The following is a 17154-nucleotide window of genomic DNA, read 5'->3' as shown; positions in this document are numbered from 1 at the left end:
TGATAATTTTTTATTTCAAAGTTTCTGGTTTCAAGATATTAGGGGCAAAACCTCTGATAAAGGGTGAAAATCATCATTCAAGGGCCATAATACAGAGTCCACCAACTATTTCGACAATGTTGACTCAATAGTAAACCTGTCTTGTTGTTTCCCATTGACATTGTTCTAGTATAGATTTGGGCATTGGTTATCTTTCGAACTGTTTCATATTTTTCAGTGAAAAATGCAATTAAAAATAAAATTTCCAGAATACAAAAAAATAAGACTGTTGGGTTATTTAAAAAGTTGATTTACTACAAAAATGTTATAATGATATTGACTTGATATTAAATAGCAATCTAGATTAAAAGATTTAAAAACATTTCATCAGTCATATCTGTTACATAATAACAGTGACTCTGTCCAATAACAAAAACGTATATGTAAAGGGAGTTAACTGTTATTGTTCTAACTTGACAGCATAAAAAATAAGATGTGGTATAATTGTCACTCAGTAAACTGCCACACTGACGAGTCTTTTGTTGATGAAATGTGCGCCTGGCACAAATACAAAATTGCAATTCTGGTATCTATGATGCAGTTGTCTTTTGCTCATTCATTTCTCTCTATAAAAAACTTCTTATATGAGTATACCTGATATCTTATGTATTTTATTATGTTTGCCTGCTCTTGTGTTTTTTACTTTACAGTTTTGATAATGGCTGGAATTAGTCCCTCTTTGAAACAAACTACACATTAGGTGGGTCTGGTTTTTATTTTCATAGTTTCAAAGTGATATATATTTTTTTATTTGTACATATATTATAATATATATTATTAGTGATTCATAGAGGTTAATGCCATGTTGAGCGATATTTCCATATATATCATTTTCTTACATATGTAACTAAACTAATGACCCACTATGAAAAGTCTTTAAAGTGTTTTCGTTATCATTTTTTTCACCAATTTGTTTTAACAAATCCTGTTACCTAACTGAATCACCTGTAAGTTCCTCTTCCACACATTATTTCCCAATTGTTGTTTTATGAAAATTAGAATGGGAACTCAAACAAGAAAGATTATGGTCAAGAATTTGGATAGGTTTATTATCTCCTATTGTTTTCTCCTCAGGTAATTGATATTTCTACATAGGGGGTTATGTTTCCTTAATAAAGGGTATACATTTTGCTCATTTTTGAAGGTTGTAATGTGACTTTTCATTGTTCCATCTTTTATTCTATAATAAATTCTCTCTCTTGAAAACATCCCATATCTCTATTCTTTAATGAGGGTCAAAATGAGCAATATTCAGTGCCCATTATAAATAGCTGGTGTAGGTGAGGTGAAAAAAGGAAGAAAAAAGCTCTGAATAAAAATATTTATTCACTATCCACAAAAGCATACATAAATAAGTGGACGGAAATTCTAACTTACAAAAGGTAAAACAATGTAATAAAATATTCCATATTTTCACAACTTTTCTGACATAAATAAATGATTCAAAATTAACTTTACTCTGACCTATATTCATATAGTAAGAGATCTGTTTTCCTCATGATTTTGAAATATAAAAATAAAGTATTTTTTCAATGAATAAATTAACTGCTCTTTTAAATTTTCCTTATAAATATAACACATTTTATATAAAGTAAGATAAACATATGACAAACATGTCATATCTTAAACAGCTGCAGATAACAATAAATCTACCACATACATCAATAACAATAGTTCTATAGATATGTATCCTTAAAGCAAACATCATTGACCTAAAATTATTAATATTTCATTTCAAGTCTTTACTGTAAACCAACTTATTTTTGCAGATACTTTATATTTTGCATTCAAAAGTCCTTTCATGCCCATTTTGCATCAATTTAGTTTCAAGGTTTTCAAATTTACTTAGTGTAGTTAAACAAGGAAATATCCAAAAAATGCACAACTTATTTTATTTGGTTTTTTTTTCTCCTCATGAAAATAAATCTCTCTCAAAATTAATTGGTTTACAGTTTGTCATTTTGTCTTTGACAAAAAAATCATACTTAATCTCAAAGAACATTACAGTTTTACATTCATTACCATTGCACATCAATTGAACAAAAAAGGATCTAAAATTTTTTCCCACACAAACAGATCTTCATAATTTTCACAGAAAATCATTTTTCATTTTATATGAAATATCTGATTGGTCACCTTGTTAAAACATTATTTTTTTCCGTGTAAAAATTTCTAATCTTCTGTCAATGTCTAAATTTTTTAGTTTTGTACAAAAAATGTAATGTCTGAGTTGTCATATCCTGTCACACAGAAGCCACGTCCACCTTTCTGTATAAACTGTCCTCCCACTAACTGTAAATCTGTTACAGACTCACTATATTTATATTCAATCTGAAATAGTTAAAAAAAAACAAAGCTAACATGGAATAAATAACAAATGTTTTAAATATCATAATTTATTTTACATCATATTAAAGTACTTAAAAAGAAGTTATTGTGAGCATTTATTACTGAAATTTTGGACGTAGAGATTTAAATGCAGGAAAAATTATTAAGATTTCTAAAAAATATGCTGATATCTGTATCTGATATCAGAATGTGAGTTCTTATTATTGTGATTCTCACTCAGTTGCATTTATTGCAATTATAAAAACCTAGCAATATTTTTTGAATTTTATAACAGTAACTAAATGAGATTATCAGATCTATACAACTATACATGTATCACAATGTATAAAAAAAAATCTCAGATACAAATATTTACCTCCAATCCTGTTTCTACATGTAACATTCTGAGAAAAATTTTGTACTTAAGAAGAAGTGATATTTGAGGGGGACTAATTCTCACTATTCTTAGGATACAAAAATTGAGAGGAATAAATAGTACTCATAAAAAATATTTCTTTTAACAATAAAAATCATAATATATTATAAAGCAAAGAAAATATCTACAAATGTTCAAAAATAAAATTAAGATCAAAGTAATATTATCTTCCTTTTGTATTGTCAATTCCATATATATTACAGATTTTATCATCCTCCAAATGAGGGCTTTAGATTGGGTTTTCAGAATTGAAATTAATGGGCCAATACTAAAGAAAATGAGTAAATAAAAAGAATAGAGAAAAATAGGCCAACACAACAAAAATGACCTACTATGCAGACCCTTCCAAATGAGGGAATAAATAAGACTATTTTACCTCTGGCAAGGTTCCTTCTTTCAACTGCCATACTTTGGCAAAAGTATCTTCACTAACAGATAATATTCTGCCTGTTTCTGGAGCTACATCTATTGCATTCACCCATCTAGCATGGGCATTGACTGTAGCAGCTAACTTGGCTGTCTTTGCACAATAAACTCGTAACTGACCATCACCATATCCTCCAACTATAATATCATTCCATAACACTAGACTACTACATGGTACTCTGAAAATATATATATTATATATATATATATATATATAATTTTTATTTTTTTTTTCAATTTAACCATTTCTGAACCCATTGCTAAAAAAACCTTAATGATAATGAAGGTGTGGTAACCTATTATTGATTACGTTTAAAAGGTAAAAACCTTAATCTTTTATTACACAGAAAGAGTTTCACCTTTAGCAATTGTTTCTCAAGATGTTTACTGGTTCCAATGGAAGTCTATATATTTTTAAATATTTTCATATAAGCCAGTAACTAGCTTTAAATATATTACAATGAGACTAATCAAATTTGAAGATTTTTATCTTTAAACATGTAACAATGTATTGATAATAAAGTGTAAACCTCAATACGATAAATTGATGTTTCAGCTTAAATATGAAAGATGGTTTCAGCTCTATCAACTGATTGTCTTCTTGTTTTATGCATATTTTCTGCAAAGGACCACAACCTTCTATTCTAAAAGCTGCTTATGCTCTGATTAGAGTAAAAAATTCCTTTTTGTTGAAAATCAGAAGGTATCGATGGTTGCTTTATAGTAACAAGTACTAGATAAACAAGAATGTGTCCACAGTACACGGATGCCCCACTCACACTATCATTTTCTATGTTTAAAGGACTGTGAAATTGGAATAAATTCTCTAATTTGGCATTAAAATTAGAATGATCTTATCAAAGGGAATATGTATACTAAGTTTCAAGTTGATTGGACTTCTACTTTATCAAAAACTACCTTGACCAAAAACTTTAACCTGAAATTTGCACTATCATTTTCTATGTTCAGTGAACCGTAAAATTGGGGTCAAAACTCTAATTTGGCATTTAAATTAGAAAGATCATATCATAGGGCACATGTATACTAAGTTTCAAGTTGATTGGACTTCTACTTTATCAAAAACTACCTTGACCAAAAACTTTAACCTGAAATTTGCACTATCATTTTCTATGTTCAGTGAACCGTAAAATTGGGGTCAAAACTCTAATTTGGCATTTAAATTAGAAAGATCATATCATAGGGCACATGTATACTAAGTTTCAAGTTGATTGGACTTCAACTTCATCAAAAACTACCTTGACCAAAAACTTTAACCTGAAGCCAAAAACTTTAACCTGAAATTTGCACTATCATTTTCTATCAGTGAACCGTAAAATTGGGGTCAAAACTCTAATTTGGCATTTAAATTAGAAAGATCATATCATAAGGAACATGTGTACTAAGTTTCAAGTTGATTGGACTTCAACTTCATCAAAAACTACCTTGACCAAAAACTTTAACCTGAAGCGGGACAGACGGACGAACGGACGAACGAACGGACGAACGAACAGACGGACGAACAGACGCACAGACCAGAAAACATAATGCCCCTCTACTATCGTAGGTGGGGCATAAAAAGAAATCATTTTTTTTAACAACAGTTTTTTTTCATAAAATTACAGATGTCCAATCTTTTAAATGCTGTTGCTACATTTCTAAATCATTAATTGATTATGCATATGAATTTTTTAACTTATAAATGGAAAATTGCTGATGACAAAAGTGGGTCAAAAGTGACTGCAATTGATTGTTGTGAACAATTTCCATGAGGTTCAAAATACCATATCACTAGTTTGGCCGTAAGGGAAAGTTACTTCTTCAACCCATTCCCCAGTAGCATGCAATTCTATTCAATTCATATTTTATTTAAGTCTCATCTCTCAATAATATATGATAAGGCATTACATTAAATATCAAAATATATAAATATAAAAATATAAAAAGAGAGCCATTCTGTACAGAATTATAAGAGACTATAACATTAAAAACATTATATAAAGAATTCATCTATTATAAAACATATCGATAAAAACATTATTTACAGTATAAAACATTTCTACGTCTATTTAAAATAAGATTACAGGCTTTGGCACAGCTACAAATCATATTATTATCTGTAAATAAAAACACTAATTTCTGTTTATCATCAAAAGACATCAAATCACTATTAAAATGTGTTGCTTCATCAAATATTTTTTTTCTTCTAAAATCGTCGTATAAAGGACACGATAAAATAACATGGGTTTCATCTTCTAAAATATTTATACAATTATCACAGACCATCTTTTAAAATTAATTTTTCAAATCTCTCATTTCTATTCTTAGTGGTGCTACACTGAAGATAGGTTGTTCATATTTATGTGAACCATAATACTAATACTCACCCCTTCCCAATTACAGACTCTGTCTGTTTCAGTGAACCATTAGCTTGTAATGACCATATGAATATATTGCCTTGTTCATCACTACTGACCAGTTTGTTAGGTCCTGATGTAAGATCACATATTGGATGTTTATGACCTGAAAAGTCACAAATTAGTTATACACCAAATGTATGATAAATATTAAAGATAAAATTCTATTCAAAAATTGAAAATGAGTCTCTAGAAATGTTGTTTTACCTATAAATTATCAGCCAAAACATAAGTACAATCAGATTATAATTACAAAAATATTTGGCTGCCTACCAAATATTTGATACACAAAGTTTTAAGAATATAGAACAGAATTTGAAAATATATATTGTTGCTGGATAAGCTTCCAACTCTGGATGCAGGATTATCTCACTGCATTGAAGACCTATTGGTGGCCTTTGGCTGGTATCTGGTCGGGTTGTTGTCTCCTTGACTTATTCCCCATTTCCATTTTTATGTTATTATGACAAATTATTTTCAGACATATTTTATTTATCAATATCCACAATAACCATGATAACACTTTTAGGTTTTGGAATTGGTCAACAAATTACACCCAGAAGGCACAAAAATATGGCCTTATAAAATTAAATGAATAGGTTACTAAATCTACTGATAAGATCATAAAAATGCATATTAAATGTAAATTTACTTGTACTGACTAATTTTCAAGGTACATAATCTAGGGATATTTGTATGTATAAATTTGAAATAGATCTTCATAAGACATTAAATATTTCTTCTTCTTCAATTTTTTAAATTTGAAAAGCCGAATAATAAAGAATTGCCTTTCCAGAATATTCAAAATGTATTTAATCCCAAGGTTCACTCACCAACTAAACTTTCTTTCAGCAATATATTTGTTCCTTTTGCAGGTACATTAAAAACATGAATTTCTCCAATCTGTGTACCTGTAAATATATTGTACAAATAACTAGAGAGTATACAAGTTGAAATTGCTTCAAATAAATATAAATCTTACTGAAACTATCAACCATGATTTATGTAGTAAATTCGTACAACAAAATCCATAAAAATAGTTGCATCTAAAAAAAAATAAAAACAGTTCATTTCATTCACCATGTTCACCCAACAGATTAAAGATGAACACATTTTCAAATATAAGAAAACTGCTTTGCTGTTTTTATTGTAGATTGTAGATTACCATTTCACTAAAAAGAAACAGAAAAAAAATCAGATATTAGATATTGTAAAGCTATGAATAAATCAAAGTTTTGTATTGGGAAGCCACATACTCATTCCAGTACTGTAAATATATGAAATAAAAGGTGCACAATAGCAGTCAGTACTCGAACCCTGGTAGGGGCCTCAGTGGCCAAGTGGTCTAAGTAGAATGAAATTCAAAACAGTGTGGCTGTGGCCATTGATTGACACATTAAATTCATCCATTGACTGGGACAATTTATGTGAACGTTTGTCTGTAATGACCACTGTTCACGACGTACCTACGATAGACATTAAACTGTGGGGTCACCAAAGGTTTCTTAACGCCTTTAATTATTAAAAAAAAACGAAAAATTAATCAGGAATAACCTTTATGTTTTGATTTATATAATTGATATAAATCAAAACATCGTGTTATTTCTGATTAATTTTTCGAATTACTTTATTAAGGTGTTGAGAACCTTTGGTGACCCCATAGTTTAAGTGTCTTTAAAAAGTAAATAGTGAGCAGTGGTCGTTACATACAAACGTTCACCTAAATTGTCCTAGTCAATGGATGAATTTAATGTGTCAATCAATGGCCACAGCCACACTGTTTTGAATTTCATTCTAAATGTAGTTCTACTACTGTATTCACTAGCCAGTCAACACTGAGGTTGTGAGTTCAAACCCTGCCATTGCAAGTGCACTCGCAATCTAAATTGACTAGTACTTATATAACTATTGAAGGATAAAAATATAACCTTATTACCAGATTTATTTCACTTGATTGGGCCGGGTTTAAGATAGTCGAACCTCGTTGTGTCGAAGTCAAAGGGACCAGACGAAAGTATTCGACTCATCCGAGGTCGAGTGTGATGTCATATATTTGAAATGTATGAAATACCAATATGTGATTTCTGTAAACTAGATGCATGTTTATTGATCATTGTGCTTTTTTCGATATGATAATATATGATTGTGTATTTATGTTCCGTATTTTTAAAAATTCAACACACAACATTCACAAATAAAATCAATACACAAATATTTACAAAGGTCAGTCACTATAAATTATGGAATCACTCGCGAAAATATTTTCATAACTAATCTTTAAAGAATATGAACAGTGTTCATAGATTAAAAAGACAGACTCATAATAATTAATAAAATATTTTAATCCTTTTAATTATTGTTCTTATTCTAATGGTTAATTTAATCTCAGCTTGGGTCATTAAAATTTGTTTCGTTTTTATACCAAGTGAAATAGGTTCAGCACATTCAAGTTCTACATGGTCAATCAACAAAGGTGTTGATTAGCGGTCATCATAAACATGTCATTTTAACTGTTTTACAAACAAGTATGTTTACACAGCTTTAATCACTTATGGAAATGAATAGGTAAAACAAGAATAACATCCGTTATGAATTTTTTATGAAGTTTTGATTTCTTTCGATTTTTTTTTAAATTTTGAACTTCGAGACATTGGGGTCAATTTACATCAATTTTACCTTGATTTAACCGAGAATTCAAATCATCCGAGTTCGACTCATCAGAGGTTAAAATGCATTGATCAAACAGGAATTATGTCGGGACCGAGAAATTACTTCGACTCATCTGAGTTTTCGACACAACCGAGTTCGACACAACCGAGTTCGACACAACGAGGTTCGACTGTATTTGCTTAATTAAGACCAGTTCATCTACAAACAGGAGTTTTGGGATAATCTCATCAATGAAGTGTCCAGTTATTCTTCCCATATCATACACTCACTTCTTTTGTGTATACGTTTGGGGACACTGGTAGGTGATTAAAATTCAATAATAGTTATAACAGCAATCATCCTTATCACACACATCTTCAAATAGACTGTCCTATATGCAAATTAAAACATTAGCTCCGCCCAATCAGTTGAAATAACATTGGTAATACCAATGTAGGATCAAAACATTCATGCAACCTTAATAAAAACACCCTTTATACACATGATACTATCAGGGGATAAAAAGATAACCTTACCAACACATATACAACTATCTCCAACTCCAGCAATGCCTCTTCCATAATTTGTTTGATCTGAATAATGAAATACATTTATTGAGAACTTGAAAATTATATATATATACATGTATATATAATCATGTACAGTGATAAACAAGTTCTTTAATATGCTTTTCACTCTAAGTAAGTTTTACATGTTACTATGTATTACATGGACTTCATATTTGCAGTGTTCTGTAGGGAAGATACAGACACCAATTGTAAATTCATTGGTATATTCTTACACAAAAGTGCAAATTATGTCAAAAGATTATTATGCAACCACAAGACAATTGAGTTGACCATTGAATATACATAACTGACAGAATAGGCTAAGGGCCTTATTTGGCATAATTCTTTGTGCCAAATTTAAACTTTTAAATTCAGATTTTTATGTACACTAGAACAATGATGTATAAATTATATTTCTATTCTAAAGATGTAATGAAACAAAACTAACAACAGGCAAATAAGGATACATGATGTTAAATAAATTCCATCATATGGTTTTTACAGGAATATTTCATTATAAAGCTAAAAGATCCATAAGCGTACATCATCAGGTCTGCAGAACTATATTGTAAATCACATTATTGAATTGTACTCTCAATATATAAAATCCCTGAAAACTCTCCATTTTACTAACCTTGTGTATCAGAACTGCTAGGATCACCTAATGCATGCCAATAAATCATGGCAGAGCCATCTGATTCAAACATCTACAAAATTAACAACGGTGTGTCATTTAGGTTGTAAGCATTTTATTGATGAAATGTGTTAAAATGTAAATTATACAAAGTATCATAGGTCGAAACAACGATTTGCAACTAATTTCATGATCCAATAATGTGTCAGTAACTAATAATATGCTCAAATAAAAGACAGATAGTAAGTTGCTCATTAACAATGATAATATAGATGCATAGGACTTGTACTTAGAACTTTGTAGGCTTGTGCTTGGGGAAAATTTGGGCATAGTGATTCTAGTGGTGGGAAAAAATTGTATAATTCCTTTTATCTATACGTAAGTCTGCACCACTAAAAAAAGAAGGAATCACATAAAATTCGTTTATACTTATTTCTAAACATTTGCTCGATCATATTGTTCTACATTATATTTTGATTGATTTTCAAACTCATTGAAAAAAGTTTTATTTTAATTTGCTAGTCTTTTTTTTCTTCTAAAGTTTTTGTTTACCTTCTTCACATCAGTATTTCCCTTTTACATGTATCTATTGATTACCTTCTCTGTACACAAATGACATTTTAGTTGTATGTATAATATGTTTCTTGACTATAACTATATATTATAATGATTGTACATATACAATGTATGTATAATATTTCTTAATTATACCACAAGATTACAGTTTTATGAATGAGTTGCTGTTTCAATGACATATTCCCTGGAATCCCCAAATTTCTTGCAGTCATATACATCTACATACAATAACTTCTATAACTTACTTGTATACCCCGTAAAGATGTAAGGACTAGTACGGTTCTGTTTGGTAAACTTATCCATTTTGCCTAAAAATAAAAATACTTCAGTTACTTAAGATATTCATCTTATATACACATACAAAGTACAAATTAAAGAAGCTATGAAACGGAAACTTAAGTTTTTCTCCATAAATTTTCAAGATAATTTTGTTTACAAATACAAACTCATACTACATGTACATCTTCTTTTAACTATGTACTTGGAAATCCTTCTGTAACCCCAGAGCCTTTCGGCATCATGATGTTAATTAGCCTGATGTTGATATTTGAAATGATTTTCTTATCAATGTATAACTACTACCTTTTTGGGGTACGAAATTTGAACCCCACGGAAATCAATAATTCTACAGTATATTATATATATATTATACAAGATGAACAAATATATACCAAAATGCCTTAGTTTATATAAATTAAATTTACCTGAAATTTATTTTTAACTTCCCCCAATAGTGCGGTGACTGAAGGCAGATTTTTTTGAATTTAATCTCCCCACCGAACACACACCTACATAATATATCATTGGAAAGAGGAAATCGTGTACTATAATAATATGCCTGTCGTCAGGACTTGATATGGTCACATTTTTTTTAAATTGAGGTCAAAGGTCATATGTAGAAATCTGTGAAAATTTGGGAGGGTTTCAATTTTAGCATTTTTTTCTATTTCTAAACTCTACCTAAATACAAATGATACTGTTTTGTCTTTAGTAATGTTTGTTATTATACATAAACCTTAATCATTGAGATTCTTTTATCAAAAAAAATCCTAAAACGACATTTTATAAATAAAACTTCAAAAATCAAGTTTTCAACCTATAAAATGTTTAGAGCACCTTAACCTTATGAAAAATATCAATTTCAGGTAAAAATCAAGTGTCATGCAGGACAATACTTTAAAATTATTTTTTAAAGTGTCCTAGTGGGTGAGGTATCAAACCAAAGCCATTGAACACTACAGTCAAATATGACCTCATATTGAATTTGCGAATACTTCAGTTTTTTTTTATAGACTACTCGTTGCTTTTGGTTTTTTTCACAATTATTACTGCTACCATAGTATTATCTTTTGTAATTGTGTATTTAACTCTGGTTAATATCTATTACATTATAGGTTTTGTAACTATATCCCCCCTTTTTCCCTTGTAACGTACTACAAACTTCAAAAGTATTCCATATATAAAAAAAGAAGATGTCATATGATTGCAAAATGAGACAACTCTCCAAATGAGACCAAATGAGACATAAAACAATTATAGGTCCCGTACGGGCTTCAACAATGAGTAAAATCATACTGCATAGTCTTTAATTCCCAAAATAAATAATGTAAAACAAACAAAAATCTAACGGCCTGATTAATGTACAAAATAAATAAGAAAGATACAAATATAGTTTAGATAAACAAACGACAAACACTGCAGTACCGTCTCGTGACTTGAAACAGACACATACAGATAGTGGCGAGGTTAAACTTTTTTAAGTGCACATCAACACTCCCCTGACCTCGGGACTTGAACCATGTGTACCAGTGCAACAAGCATTATACCAAATCAACCGTTATCTCCATCATCTTCATGTTCATCAACCGTCACAAGACGTGTTTTAATATTTCTACACATTTCACTCATGGCAACAGGTCTGCAAATGAAAGGTTCTGCTGAAAGCGAACACGTTATTTTGAGTTTTTCTTTACAAGTACAGACAAGATATTGTAGGAAGTCCAAAGACATTTGTTCCTAAAAAATACCAGCTTCAAACCATCCCTAGGCTATCAATTGATCCAAGATTTAACAGAGATCTAAAAGGGGGGTTAGGAAGGTGTGATGACATACATATGCTTGTCTGCAAAGATGCTGGGGAAACATTATACGAGACGTACACACTATCTTGAATTCGCTCAATTTCATGGTTGGCAACACATTAGATAGCGTCGCACTTTACTTTAAGAAGCATAAAATCCATTGGCATTCAATGTTTCAACAAGGTGTTTTGAACCAAACTCATGGTACATTTGTAAAGCCAATCCTAAATGAAAAGGAGTAAAACAAAAACGATTGCCTCAACAATCGTGAAATTGGTGCCATTTCCTGAGAAAAATCTTGGCTGTATGCAGTTTCATTGAGTAACCATAGAATGAATTGCAATAACTACGGAGGCATTGACTGAATTAAGAAGGAAGAGACAATTTATCCGAAGTTGGGTAGTCTCTTTAGAGTTTCGATGTCTTTTCTAAGTAAACTTTCAGCGGAATGAAATATCTGTTCGTTATTTGTATCTATTACAGTTGACATTGAGATTTTGAGGTCAGTTTTCAATTGACTAGAAGCTTATATGGCATCATAAATAGTTATTTTGCTACTAAATATTACGTTATATTTGCCTTGAACTTGTTAAAGTTGTTTGACAATTGAATTTCTATAGAAATAAATGAGTTTAGACTGCATTTTACATGTAGAATATTTTAAATTAGAATCAGCCGGAAGAAATGATCTATATTTATCAAGTAACGGTGTCATGAGGAATGACCAATAAATCGTTGTCAATAGCCAAAATAAAATTAGTAAAAGTAGTATCGTGTTCTGAGATATCTGCTTCCACGGGTTTGGATTTTTTTTATTTCGTTTTTAACAAATAATTTGTAATGCAACCAAAATGCACTGCATAAAATTTAACGACTTTTGTCTTTTCTTTGGACTTAATGGAGCAAGTTGCAAAGGACTTGGCATATCACGGAATATTTACTGAAACTATCCGTCAATTATTTTGATTTTACAATAAGACTTTTCTGACAAAGTATATTTGATGTTTTATAACGAAAAAACATAGAATATAAGCATATACAAACAAATTATGTGGCATATATCAGTGCACTTTAATTGAAAATATGTGTATATAATAGCGAAAAATGTAGTAATTTCATATATCATTTGAGAGCAAATTATTGAATAATACACAAAATGTGACGGAAGGCAAGTGATTGAGTTCCGTGTTGAAATTGAAAATTTTTACTCCATTCTTTTTCCATTGATTTCTTAAGTTTTTTTTCATATTTTGGTTCCGAAATTTTTATCACTTATCAGTTTTATTAAATACTGTATGCTTAAAATATTATGGGATATTTTTTATTAATACTTTGAAGAAGACACTAAAGTTTGAGTCTGAATTTGCAATTAAAATTACCTCAATTTTAAATAGTCTCAACTTCGCAAATTTTATTGATTAGAAGGAAATAAAATACCGAATAGAATATTTTGAAATATAAGAATAGCTTCAGGAAAAACTATTTCAATTAAATGTAAGCAAACATACACATTTTTTTCATTTTGAAAAAGGGGGGTTGAAACTCTCCAATATACTACCAGTCATAAAAACGACTTTTTAGAAAAATGTGACCGTACAAAATTCTGACGACAGGGCAAAAACTAAAGAAGACATATTTGTCTTCAAGTTAAGACCATTTTTAGCCGTGTGTTATTTGGGGAGATTAAACTCGCGATCTAGACGACTTTTTACACTTCTGTCACCGCACTACAAAGTTTAATAACAAATAAGTTGTTTTTTGTATTCATGGTATTAGTGTACAGTCCAGTACAATGTATATCTGCACACCTAAGACTTAAGACTTCACTTCATTAAACTGATAAAACCAATAATCAGCTACTGTAATATAGTGTGAACACAATCATTATGATCATAACATTCTTTATTACTTAAAATCTTTTGTAAGCATGGTTTCACCATCAAGATTTGTGTAAGCATGGTAAGTGTGTCCAAAATTAAGGAAATTACGGTTTAAGAGTTCTTCAGATGTCTGGAGATTTGAAATTCGCACATGCCTTCTAAAAGAAACTTATTTCTAAATAAAAGTAAGATTTTATACTACGACATATACATTTTTGTGTACATGTAGTATAATTTGAAACTAACAGACTGCCAAGGATGCATAGCAATATTTATTTCAATCTGATATAAATTTTACATAAATGAAACAAATTTTATCTGATGATGCAATTTTTTTAATTGGTTACTTACTGGCTAATATCATGAATATGGTTAATCATTGGACTGCAGTTATAAAATTCGTATTGAACTTATTTGTTTTAAACTTTTCTGTCCCTTTGGAAGACTAAAACAATTACAAGAACAATTCTTTCAGTGTTACATTGCAGATATGACGAAATCAGATACAATGTAATGTGCATATCACCTGCCGTGCAGAACAGGGACTCCACTGTATCCCTTTTCCCCCATTTGCATTCTGTACCCTTGTGATAAAATTAATGCCATTTTGACAGATAACAAGTTTGATACACAGGCATCCCTCATTATGTGGTTTGAATAACAATTATTGATATTATTAGAAATTTAAAAGATAATAGCATTAGTGTCAAGTCATGTCAATAAATCTGTTTCTAATACATGTACACCTTACATCCTTATCGCTATTTGTCAGCAATTACCATGATTACTGGACATCACAAAGGTTTTGGTAAATTTTACCTCATAATACAGAACATCTGACGCCACAATGGAAAAGTGATTGTTGTATTACTTCAATAGTTCAAGCAGGGCAGATTCACTGTCAACCGAGATAGATTATCAACTTTAATAGCAATTAGGTGTATTGAAACCATAATTTGGTTGAATATAATAGACCACTTTTGAGTTCATCTGTCACCGGAAAAAAACTCGTCAAGTATGCACGCCTTTATGACGTCATTTACCAAATAGAGGGGACTGCCTGTATCCCTGCACTATTACCGTTCATCAAGCGTCTTAGTGATTGTCATTGTGCAGGATAAACTAGAAATAATGCTTGTTTTGTAAGTTCTTTATCACAATTCCCTAATGAAAGCAGTGCTGATTGTCAAATATGTAAATTTAGTTTGCCGAATAATTTGTGCAAAATAGCATTATAGTTTTCCTACCAGTTGCTCAACATTAGAACTGAAGTGACAATGTCCCTAAACGCACAAATGGTAGTCTTTAAAACCAGAGTTTTTGACGGAAATGCATCAACTCAAAAATTGTCTTTTGCCAGTATTGGCATTGCCTATTGGTCGGTGTGAGTTTGTGGTCTAGTGGTTAAGACCAATGGCTACAGTGCTGAAGGTCCCGAGTTCGATTCTCACTCAGGGTGCTAAAAATATCAGTACATCAGAAGGGTAATTTTCACCCTCTCACACACATCTCTGGTACCCAGACCGGAGTTTAAACTAGAATGGGTACTTTGGGGGCCTCGTTGGTCAAAGTTGTCCCCTACTTTGACCTGGAGATCAATCTTCTGATATCTCTCTGGTTTATCTGTTTCCACCGAGTGGCCCGGTGGTTCTCTCAGAGTACTTCGGCTTCCTCCACCATAAAAAAGAACTTCCCAGTGTCCTACACACTCCCTTGGGCGGTGTTGGGTGGGGATTGTTCTGGTGTTGGAAGGACACATCTCCATTAATCCTTAGGGAGTGTATATGAATCCTCTGTACCCTTGAAGTCAATCAAGGGGTGCGTCTAAATTGGTGGAATCTCAGTACATACATAGGAGTTTGAAATCCTATCTATAAGAGGGTAAAAATATACCAAAGTCGACTATCACAGTAGTGCTTCTCTCAAAATATCGACTATCACAGTAGAGAAGCTCTACTGTGATAGTCGACTTTGGTATATTTTTACCCCCTTAATGATAGGATTTCAAACTCCTGTGGTACATACATACATTGGTCACAATTTAAACATGACAATTTAAAACATGGCATAAATAACTTGCCCAGCCCCACAAACTGTACATATATAGGCTTTATTATTCTGAATATAAAAAAAAAAATAGTAAGTTCATGCCTGTATAACCATAGGTGTGTTTTGTTGAACGGCTGATGGTTCTTTGCAGACTACTTGACGATTGGTGACGGTAGAGCCATCAAGTGATGAAGAAATTACATTAACTACAGATTTGTGTACGACAGCATAACTCATAGACCCCTTTTCTGGACTTATGAACACTGTAAGATTGTTAGTTAAAGAAGAAGCACTGCTTTTTAAAGGTAATGGTTTTTCTTTTCGATACATTTTTAATCCTGAAGATCTTCCGGTTGCTCAGTACGCTGCGCTTGCGCAATCATCGTTAAAAGAAATTAAATTTAGAACAATGTCGGACTTTTCCGTGAATAAAACTCGGAGCGTCTTTTTATCAGTTTTTTTTTTTTAATTAAAAGAAGCCAAATCTTTATTTAAATTAACTTGACAAGGAATGCATATTCAAATATCATAATTTTTTTCGTAAATATATACAAGTTCTTGAATTTAGGAATAACTTCCAATACATGTATGTCTCTCATCATTCTTATGGATCTTTCGAAAGCTTTTGACTGTTTACCTCATGATATTCTTTTAAGTAAATTATCTGCCTACGGTCTTTCTTCTAAATCAGTGAAATTACTTCAAAATTATCTTACAGATCGTAGGAAACAAATCAAACTTCAGGGAGTACTCAGCAGTTGGGCTGACATCCAGAAAGGGGTACCCCAAGGCTCAATCCTGGGGCCCCTATTATTTATTATTTTTATAAACGACATATTTTATTTTATTGAACATGGTACCCTTGTATAATTATGCCGATGACAATACTCTGTCTTATGCTGACAATGATTTTGATAATTTATTATGTACACTCGAAAGAGAAAGTGTTGTTTTAATTGACTGGTTCAGATTCAATTGTATGCAGGCAAATCCTGACAAATTCCAAGCCATTGCAGTTGGAAATAAAACATTTGCAAAAAAGCCTGTTTTTAATATACAGTCAGCAAAAATAT

The 17154-nt window shown here is 30.9% G+C and overlaps 1 protein-coding gene across 1 annotated transcript; it reads right to left on the bottom strand.

Annotated features, from left to right (window-relative positions):
- Nucleotides 1-1345: 1345 nt before the first annotated feature.
- LOC143071996 (WD repeat domain 54-like) lies at nucleotides 1346-16460 on the bottom strand. The gene is made up of 8 exons (XM_076246743.1): nucleotides 16184-16460; nucleotides 10317-10379; nucleotides 9496-9568; nucleotides 8829-8885; nucleotides 6477-6554; nucleotides 5614-5749; nucleotides 3180-3408; nucleotides 1346-2370 (listed from the first exon to the last, which is right to left on the bottom strand). The coding sequence occupies exons 1-8, from the start codon at nucleotides 16409-16411 to the stop codon at nucleotides 2239-2241; spliced, it is 996 nt and encodes a 331-aa protein (XP_076102858.1). The 5' UTR covers nucleotides 16412-16460; the 3' UTR covers nucleotides 1346-2238.
- Nucleotides 16461-17154: the final 694 nt, after the last annotated feature.

The sequence above is a fragment of the Mytilus galloprovincialis genome, chromosome 4 (genome assembly GCF_965363235.1).
Source record: "Mytilus galloprovincialis chromosome 4, xbMytGall1.hap1.1, whole genome shotgun sequence".
In the NCBI taxonomy this organism is placed as follows: Eukaryota; Metazoa; Mollusca; class Bivalvia; order Mytilida; family Mytilidae; genus Mytilus; species Mytilus galloprovincialis.
The sequence above is the reverse complement of the archived record's forward strand: the minus strand, read 5'-3'. Positions and strand labels throughout refer to the sequence as shown.